Genomic DNA, 10,844 nt, shown 5'->3' on the forward strand with positions numbered 1-10,844 from the left:
ATGTTCGCCTTCATATGGCTGGGGTTTTGATTCCCATTTGTTGTTGTTGTAGTTTCCAATTTAAAAATGAGGCTAAAACTAACTTGGTCATTTAGCTTGCAACATATCGATCAATGTCGAAGTAGAATTTAATAGAGTCCTTTGAAAGGAATCATCAACACTCGTTGGGACCAAATAAAGTTTTGAAGTGTATCTGATTAAAAAGGATTACAGTGAAATCTCGCAAACGCGAACGGTCTGAAAAACGGATTCCTTTCAAAAGTGAACAATATAAGCGACCATGGGTGTCCACTGTTTGGAAATGTTGGATTAGGGGTTGTGAAGATTTGTGGCAAAAACAAACACCTGGGTACTATAGGCCTTCAGTGTTGGATCTGTATCAGTGGAAAACTCTAAGTGGTGAGACTGTAGGACCGTAGGACTGTAGGTCTCAGTAGTGACACTGTAGGACCGAAGGACTACATGGTCCAACGGACATATCTTGGAATTCAAACTGTACTGAAAATCTAAAGAAATACAAATCACGATTATAGCGATGCAAAGAAAATTATGGAAGAATGGACGGAAATACGACATATTTCGAATCATCCAACAACCTGAAGAGATGGTATCATATACGAAATTCTAGTAAAGAGGAACAATGATCCACGCTTCAAAGAAGTTAGAAGACTACTGCGGTATGACTCTTAGAGACTAACCCAAAAATGAGGTCTTTTTGGTATATAATTTTGGCGAGTGGTCCTTGAAGTGATCTAAGATCTAATACTCCGCCCAAGTATGGTCGAATGAGTGCCAAAATGGTCGAATGGCAGTTTTTCAACGATGTCGGGTATGACAGACATGTTCTATAACTGATTCGTAGGAGATCTGATATTGAAATTCGTTCAGGTTCGGTATCGATATTATTTTCGGGCTCAATGTTAGTGCCGTTAGTAGTAGGAGATCAGTAGAGTCTCGGGTTGATTTTCGATTATTGTATTAGTTGCAAGTAACAAATGCGGAATTATTAATTTCAAGTACTTTGGTAGTTATACTACAGCCCTTAGTGGTGGATCTGTGTCAGTAGGAAACGCTGCTCGATGATCTCAGTGGTGATACTGCAGGACTAAAGGACTCAGTGGTCAATCGGACGTATTATCTTGGCAGTCAAACTGTACTGAAAACCTAAAAAACATACAGTTACGATCATGGCGGGGCTGAAAGAAAATTATGAAAGAGTGGAAAGGAAATTCGAGATATTTCTAACCATCAAAAGATGGTAGGAGAAATGACGTGAAAACGCGAACCGAAAAGTCTTTGACTTCAGAGTGAAATTTTCTGACACGATCCTATAATTGGTGACCCCAGAACACATAAAATTTAATAATTCATACAATTATGAATCGAGACTGATGGAGATCCTGTTCCGATTGCCGGATAATAGCACTATCCTACATATATAAGTGTGCGCGGTAATGGAATGTGTTAATTGGTCAACAAGGATTGTGGTCATAGTGGGATATGAATTACTGGAATGTGATGTTTCTCCAGAAAAAGTTAAACAGCAGGACCTAAGGGCTCAGTGGTCCAAGAGATGTATTATCCTCACATTTAAATTGTAGTGAAAACCTAAAGAGAAACAGATCATGATCATATCGGCCGAAAAAAAAATTATGGAAGAATGGACAGAAATACGACACATTTCGAACCATAAAAGGATGATAGCAGAAATGGTGTGAAAACACTAACCTTTTACCGAAATGACTATGTCTTCTGAATGAAATTTCCTGATACGAGAAAGGCCAAATCCTATAGTTTTTTTGAACCACAACATATAAAATTAAATAATTGGTACACTTGAAACGAAACTTGTGGAGATCCTGTTCCGATTGTCGGATAATAGCAAAATCCTACATGTGGAAGTGTTTGCAATAACGGAATGTGTAATTACTCAGCAAGGAACGAGAACATAGCGGATAAAGAGAATGTCTTGATTTTCCAGAAAAAGTTAAATAAATGAAATAATTAAAATAGGTGCTTATGCTCCGAATCCCATATTGCATCTATTGACTGTAGATAATTTGTAATGCAATATCGCAACAATGAGACAATCTAGTGGTGACAGGTCACTACTAGTCTGCGCATTAGGCATTTCCAAAGATCGTGCATAAAATTGTACATGAGATGGCTGTAAGCGCGATGTGTGGTCCCTATAATCAATCCACGCATCAAGTACCTCCGTTAGCTTATGGCGGAGCAGAGTTAAGCTCAATGACATGGGACCTCCTTTTTATAGCCAAGTCCGACCGGCATTCCACATTGCAGTGAAACCACTTAGAGAAGCTTTGAAACCCTCAGAAATATCACCAGCATTACTGAAGTGGGATAATCGACCGTCAAAAAACTTTTTGGTGTTTGGTCGAAAATGTGTTTGAACCCACGACCCTGTATATGCAAGGCGGGCATGCTAACCATTGCACCACGTTGCAGAGTGGTATTATGTGGAATAATTGGATTGATACGACATTGGAGAAGGACGAAGTCTTGTTGAATGAAGAACAAGTATATACGGCCGTAAATTCGGCCAAGCTGAATTTTATGTTCCCTCCACCATGGATTGCGTAGATACTTCTACTAAACACTGTCATCCACAATCGAATTACTTGTGTTGCGGTAACACTTGACGATGGCAAGGTATCTTAAAACTTCTTAACACCGTCTTCTAAAGTGTTAGTTAGTCCATTAAATATGTATGTAAATCAGTTTGAAAAATTGTTCGATAGAAATAAAATTTTGACAAAATTGTCTATAGAAATAAAATTTTAACAAAATTTTCTATTGAAATAAAATTTTGATAAAACGTTCGGTAGAAATAAAATTTTGACAAAATTTTCTATAGAAATAAAATTTTAACAAAATTTTCTATAGGAATAAAATTTTGATAAAATGTTCTGTATAAATAAAATTTTGACAAAATTTTCTATAGAAATAAAATTTTGATAAAATTTTTTATAGAAATAAAATTTTGATAAAATGTTCTGTAGAAATAAAATTTTGACAAAATTTTCTATAGAAATAAAATTTTGATAAAATTTTCTTGAGATACAATTTTGACTAAATTTTCTATAGAAACAAAATTTTGACAAAATTGTCTATAGAAATAAAATTTTAACAAAATTTTCTATTGAAATAAAATTTTGATAAAACGTTCTGTAGAAATAAAATTTTGACAAAATTTTCTATAGAAATACAATTTTGACATAATTTTCTATACAAATAACATTTTTAAAAAATTTTCTTAAGAAATAAAATGTTAACAAAATTTTCTACAGAAATAAAATTTTGGTAGATCATTTTTGGCTCGAGTGGCAACCATGATTATGAACCGATATGGACCAATTTTTGTGTGACTGGAGATGGGCTATATATAACTATAGACCGATGTGGACAAATTTTTGAATGTTTGTTATCGACCATATACTAACACCATGTTCCAAATTTCAACCGAATCGGATGAAATTTGCTTCTCTTAGAGGCTCCGCAAGCCAAATCGGGGGATCGGTTTATATGGGGGCTATATATAATTATGGACCAATGTGGACCAATTTTTGCATGGTGTTAGAGACCATATACCAACACCACGTACCAAATTTCAGCCGGATCGAATGACATTTGCTTCTCTTTGAGGCTCCGCAAGCCAAAACGGGGGATCGGTTTATATGGGCGCTATATATAATTATGGACCGATGTGGACCAATTTTTGCATGGTGTTAGACAACATATACCAAATTTGCTTCTCTTTGAGGCTCCGCAAACCAAATCTGGGGATCGGTTTATATTTGGGCTACATATAATTATGGACCGATGTGGACCAATTTTTGCCTGGTTATTAGAGACCATATACCAACACCATGTACCAATTTTCAACCGGATCGGATGAAATTTGCTACTCTTAGAGGCTCCGCAAGCCAAATCTGGGGATCGGTTTATTTGGGGGGCTATATATAATTATGGACCGATGTGGACCAATTTTTGCATGGTTATTAGAGACCATATACCAACACCATGTACAAAATTTCAGCCGGATCGGATGAAATTTGCTTCTCTTAGAGGCTCCGCAAGCCAAATCTGGGGGTCGGTTTATATGGGGGCTATATATAATTATGGACCGATGAGGACCAATTTTTGCATGGTTGTTAGAGACCATATACCAACACCATGTACCAAACTTCAGCAGGATCGGATGAAATTTGCTTCTCTTTGAGGCTCCGCAAGCCAAATCTGGGGATTGGTTTATATGGGGGCTATACGTAAATGTGGACCGATATGGCCCATTTGCAATACCATCCGACCTACATCAATAACAACTACTTGTGCCAAGTTTCAAGTCGATAGCTTGTTTCGTTCGGAAGTTAGCGTGATTTCAACAGACGGACGCAAGGACGTACATGCTTAGATCGGCTCAGAATTTCACCACGACCCAGAATATATATACTTTATGGGGTCTTAGAGCAATATTTCGATGTGTTACAAACTGAATGACAAAGTTAATATACCCCGCATCCTATGGTGGAGGGTATAAAGAAGTTCTTTTCACGCTCCGGCTGCAAACCTCTAAACATCGCTCCGGCTCCCAACGTTTACCTCATGAGATGCTGACCGATTTTCTTTCTGGAGTCAAGTAAGCATAGGTCATGGTAATAGCACCATAAGTAGCCTTGGCGAAATTGCCCAAAGTGTCAGTGGAACCACGGGCCGATGTAACAGGTTGGCTGATAAGTCCCCGGTCTAACAAAGAAAAACACATTTTTTGTCAAAATTCGTTTTATTATTCAACACAGTTCCCTTCAAGAGCGATACAACGATTATAACGACCTTCCAATTTTTTGATACCATTTTGGTAGTACTCCTTCGGTTTTGCCTCGAAATAGGGCTCAGTTTCGGCGATCACCTCTTCATTGCAGCCAAATGTTTTCCCTGCGAGCATCCTTTTGAGGTCTGAGAGCAAGAAAAAGTCGCTGGGGGCCAAATCTGGAGAATACGGTGGGTGGTGAAGCAATACGAAGCCCAATTCATGAATTTTTGCCATCGTTCTCAATGACTTGTGGCACGGTGCGTTGTCTTGGTGGAACAAAACTTTTTTCTTCTTCCTTCAAACCTTCAAACGCTCCAATAACGCCATATAATAGTCACTGTTGATGGTTTTTCCCTTCTCAAGATAATCGATACAAATTATTCCATGCGCATCTCAAAAAAACAGAGGCCATTACTTTGCCAGCGGACTTTTGAGTCTTTCCACGCTTCAGAGACGGTTCACCGTTCGCTGTCCACTCAGCCGACTGTCGATTGGACTCAGGAGTATAGTGATGGAGCCATGTTTCATCCATTGTCACATATCGATGGAAAAACTCGGGTGTATTACGAGTTAACAGCTGCAAACACCGCTCAGAATCATCAACACGTTGTTGTTTTTGGTCAAATGTGAGCTCGCGCGGCACCCATTATGCACAGAGCTTCCGCATATCCAAATATTGATGAATGATATGACCAACACGTTCCTTTGATATTTTTAAGGCCTCTGCTATCTCGATCAACTTCATTTTACGGTCATTCAAAATGATTTTGTGGATTTTTTTGATGTTTTCGTCGGTAACCACCTCTTTCGGGCGTCCACTGCGTTCACCATCCTCCGTGATCATTTCACCACGCTTGAATTTTGCATACCAATCAATTATTGTTGATTTCCCTGGGGCAGAGTCCGGAAACTCATTATCAAGCCAAGTTTTTGCTTCCACCGTATTTTTTCCCTTTAGAAAACAATATTTTATCAAAACACGAAATTCCTTTTTTTCCATTTTTTTTTCACAATAACAAAAGTTTCTTCACAAAAGACGCTCTATCTCACAAACTAATTGACTTACAGACGTCAAATTTTGACACGAATCATTTGAAAGTTGGTACTATTTAAGGGTTAGATACAATACCGTCACCAAAGCACCGAAAGCCTTGAAGCGAGTACGTTGATAAGCACGAATGTGTTTCTGGACAGGCATAATCTTGAATACTCCATCGCGCGAACCCAAGTAGAAATCAATAATTTCGAACTCTTTATTGGGCAAGGAGTAAAAGTAGATTTCTTCCAAGGAGTTAACTTTTTATTCACGAATCAAACGGGGCACATCCACGACCTCTACCACCACGAGAACCATATCATCCACGGAAACAACCACGGACTGGAGCTGCATCCGCCATTTTGTAGTTAGATGCAAGTTCAAACGGTGAAGGTAAAAAACCGAGTTCATCGTATTCTCCATATTTAAAATTTTGCAATCGTTTTGATTCCAGTCATGAAAACGACCCTCGTCGGGTACAACTCAATAAATCGAATAAGAAGGTCATCGCGACTGATCCCATTTGGAAGGCGTAAGGGAAGCGAATCGCTATCTTACCCAATTTTTTGACTAGGTCGACTTAGAATTTCAGTATATCTGTACTAAATACTATAGCGAAGCATGTAATATAAAGTTAAATAGTATCGTTAGCGTAATATATCATGTATCTAAATCAATACTAATGGTTCAGATTCAAACTAATGGTTCAGATTCAAAATCATTGGATCTATGTAACATTTCCTCAGTACAATAGGTTTTATGAATATGAAGGGTATACGATATTCGAACACGACGAATATATAACCAATTTCACTTTGTTTTAATTTAATTTTCTTCTATTTTCACTGTTTCTAACAAGTGATGGTGTTGTGGTTTCTGCTACCGTTGCTGTTTATGCGAATGAGACGAAGAGATTATCATCAAGCGATAAACGTCCTTTTTACTTAAAAGACTTGCATGCAACATTTCCACATGCACACAACGATGAAGGATAGCTGATACATATTCATTGACGTTGTTATACTGGACGCCCTGCCCTAGTCTTTTGTGTTGGTCTTGTTGCAAGTTGCAATAGCTGTTTCAGTATTGATTGTTTGTCATGCACGTGATACGCTCTTGGTTGTATTATTTGTGGTAGCTAGTGCAGCTATATCACATGAGAGATCCCAAGTGATTTTGTGACTAAATTTTTTTCCTCTTTGGTTTGGTAGAGTTTATTAGCTGACAGGATATTGCAGTTTGCTTTGTAAAAGAAAAGCAAAAACGCTAACATTTTTGTATTTAATTTAAATAATTGACATTATTTGATATTAGCAGGTTGTTATTGTGTGATTTTTTACAATTTGTATGGTTCATTAACAGACAGGTACGCAAAAAATAGAAAATTGTCTTGGCTAACCAGAGTTCAGAGTAAATTTTCGCTCGGTGGATAACTACAAATGTACCTCATTTAAACCTATCAGCAGATTTATTTCTTGAGACTTCTAAAGGAGAAATTTCATTTGATGTGCGATGGTTGTATAACCCCTCTAACCACAGTGCAAAAATTGGTCCATAATTATATCACCCATATAAACCAATGATTTCTTGAGCTTCGGATGAAATTCAGTGTATGACGTCAATTTACGCCCTCTACCCCATATAAACCAATTCCCAGATTTGACTTGTTAAGCATCCAAAAGGGTTGTATTCTCTTTTATGTAACCAAACTACAATTCGCCTATATCGGATTATAGTGTGATACAGCCCCGAAATGGATCGATCCCCAGATTTGACTTCTTGGGCAATCAGAGGGCTTATGTTTCACCTCATCCGCCTAAATGTCGGTACATGATGTGGGTTCCAAGTACTATATTTAATTATCAGTCCATAATTGGATAAAGCACCCTTATAGTCCGATTCACAGATTTTATTTCTTGATATTAATGTGGCTAGTTTTCATCCACTCCGTGTGAAATGTGGAACATTGCGTTCATATTAAATCCTTCCGCAGAAATTAAGTCAACAGCGATGAGTAATTGATGAACCGCTACTGACGATTGTAATACGATGTTAGTAGGATTGGGAGCCACTGTGGTGCAATGGTTAGCATGCCCGCCTTGCATACAAAATTTTTTACAGAAATAAAATTTTGACAAAATTTTATATAGAAATAAAATTTTGGCAAAATTTTCTACAGAAATAAAATTTTGACAAAACTTTCTATAGAAATAAAATTTTGACAAAACTTTCTATAGAAATAAAATTTTGACAAAATTTTCTATAGAAATCAAATTTTGACAAAATTTTCTAAAGAAATCAAATTTTGACAAAATTTTCTATAGAAATAAAAATTTGATAAAATTTTCTATAGAAATAAAATTTTGACAAAATTTTCTATAGAAATAAAATTTTTACAAAATTGTATATAGAAATAAAATTTTGAAAATTTTTGTATAAAATAAAAGTTTGCAAAGTTTTCTATAGAAATAAAATTTTGACAAATTTTTCTATAGAAATAAAAATTTGATAAAATTTTCTATAGAAATAAAATTGTGACAAAATTTTCTACAGAAATAAAATTTTGACTAAGTTTTCTATAGAAATAAAATTTTGACAAAATTTTATATAGAAATAAAATTTGGCAAAATTTTGTACAGCAATAAAATTTTGCAAAATTTTCTATAAAAATAAAATTTTGACAACCTTTGCTACAGAAATAAAATTATGACAAAATTTTCTATAGAAATAAAATTATGACAAAATTTTCTAGAGAAATAAAATTTTGATAAAATTTTCTATAGAAATAAAATTTTGACAAAATTTTCTATAGAAATAAAAGTTTGCAATGAAGGTTTCTATAGAAATAAAATTTTGACGACATTTTCTATAGAAAAAAAATTTTGCAAAATTTTCTATAAAATAAAAGTTTGCAAAATTTTCTATAGAAATAAAATTTTGACAAAATTTTCTTTAGAAATCAAATTTTGACATAATTTTCTATAGAAATAAAAATTTGATAAAATTTTCTGTAGAAATAAAATTTTTAAGAAATTTTCTATAGAAATAAAATTTTGACAAAATTTTCTATAGAAATAAAATGTTGACAACATTTTCTATAGAAGTAAAATTTTGACATAATTTTCTATAGAAATAAAATTATGACAAAACTTTCTATAAAATAAAAGTTTTCAAAGTTTTTTATAGAGATAAAATTGTGACAAAATTTTCTATAGAAATAAAATTTTGACAAAATTTTCCATAGAAATAAAATTTTGAAAACATTTTCTATAGAAATAAAATTTTGACAACATTTTATATAGAAATAAAATTTTGACAACATTTTATATAGAAATAAAATTTTGATAAAATTTTCTATAGAAACAAAATTTTGATAAAATTGTCCAAAGAAATAAAATTTTGATAAAATTGTCCAAAGAAATAAAATTTTGCAAAATTTTCTATAAAGTAAAAGTTTGCCAAGTTTTCTATAAAAATAAAATTTTGACAACATTTCTATACAAATAAAATTTTGACACAATTTTGTATAGAAATAAAATTTTGACAAAATTTTCTATAGAAATAAAATTTTTACAAAATTTTCTACAGAAATAAAATGTTGACAAAATTTTCTATAGAAATAAAATTATGAAAAACTTTTTATAGAAATAAAATTTTGATAAAATTTCCTATAGAAATAAAATTTTGCAAATTTTCTATAAAATAAAATTTGCAAAGTTTTCTATAGAAATAAAATTTTGACAAAATTTTCTATAGAAATAAAATTTTGACAAAATTTTATATAGAAATAAAATTTTGCAAAATTTTCCACAAAATAAAAGTTTGCAAAGTTTTCTATAGAAATAAAATTTTGACAAAATATTCTACTGAAATAAAATTTTGACAAAATTTTCTACAGAAATAAAATTTTGACAAAATTTTCTACAGAAATAAAATTTTGACAAAATTTTCTAGAGAAATAAAACTATGACAAAACTTTCTATAGAAATAAAATTTTGATAAAATTTTCTATGGAAATAAAATTTTGATAAAATTTTTTATAAAATAAAATTTTGATTATATTTCATATTAGCCTGATACCGAAACAGGCAGTTGACGTCCAAATGCATTATATCTAATTATACAATTATTTTTCGAGCTTTATGGACAGATATAGATTAAGGAACATGGTTAATAGAGCCATTGAAAAGAAAACGCCAGATACAAATCTATACACGCCTGGACTGTACATGTTTCGGTTCGGACGAATGGTGTACAGTGGGAGAAAAGATGATTCAATTTGCAAGAGGAAATTTCCCAAATGTTTTCTCCATAAGGAGTTAGCATAAAGGGCCCAAAATTGAGTTATCTCTCCCAGCCAGATCTATACTAAAGGCTGTGGAAAGGTTCATTCGCCCGAACCGAAACATGTACAGTCCAGGCGTGTATAGATTTGTATCTGGCGTTTTCTTTTCAATGGCTCTATTAACCATGTTCCTTAATCTATATCTGTCCATAAAGCTCGAAAAATAATTGTATAATAAGATAAAATTTTGACAAAATTTTCTACAGAAATAAAATTTTGACAAAATTTTCTATAGAAATAAAATTTTGACAAAAATTTTCTATAGAAATAAAATTTTGACAAAATTTTCTATAGAAATAAAATTTTGACAAAATTTTCTATAGAAATAAAATGTTGACACAATTTTGTATAGAAATAAAATTTTGACAACATTTTCTACAGAAATAAAATTATGACAAAATTTTCTATAGAAATAAAATTATGACAAAATTTTCTAGAGAAATAAAATTTTGATAAAATTTTCTATAGAAATAAAATTTTGACAAAATTTTCTATAGAAATACATTTTTGCAAACAATTCTATAAAATAAAATTTTGACAAAATTTTCTATAGAAATAAAATTTTGCAAAATTTTCTATAATATAAAATTTCGCAAAATTTTCTATAGAAATAAAATTTTGACAAAATT

General features: G+C 32.9%; 1 protein-coding gene across 1 annotated transcript; it reads right to left on the bottom strand.

Moving 5' to 3' along the window:
- Positions 1-4,624: 4,624 nt before the first annotated feature.
- On the bottom strand, positions 4,625-6,231 carry LOC142239606 (small ribosomal subunit protein uS5-like). Its single transcript, XM_075311397.1, has 3 exons — positions 6,210-6,231; positions 5,941-6,130; positions 4,625-4,751 (listed from the first exon to the last, which is right to left on the bottom strand). Exons 1-3 carry the CDS (start codon positions 6,229-6,231, stop codon positions 4,625-4,627), a joined length of 339 nt encoding a protein of 112 aa, XP_075167512.1.
- Between the last annotated feature and the right edge of the window lie 4,613 nt (positions 6,232-10,844).

This window comes from Haematobia irritans, chromosome 5 (assembly GCF_050003625.1).
Source record: "Haematobia irritans isolate KBUSLIRL chromosome 5, ASM5000362v1, whole genome shotgun sequence".
Taxonomy (NCBI): Eukaryota; Metazoa; Arthropoda; class Insecta; order Diptera; family Muscidae; genus Haematobia; species Haematobia irritans.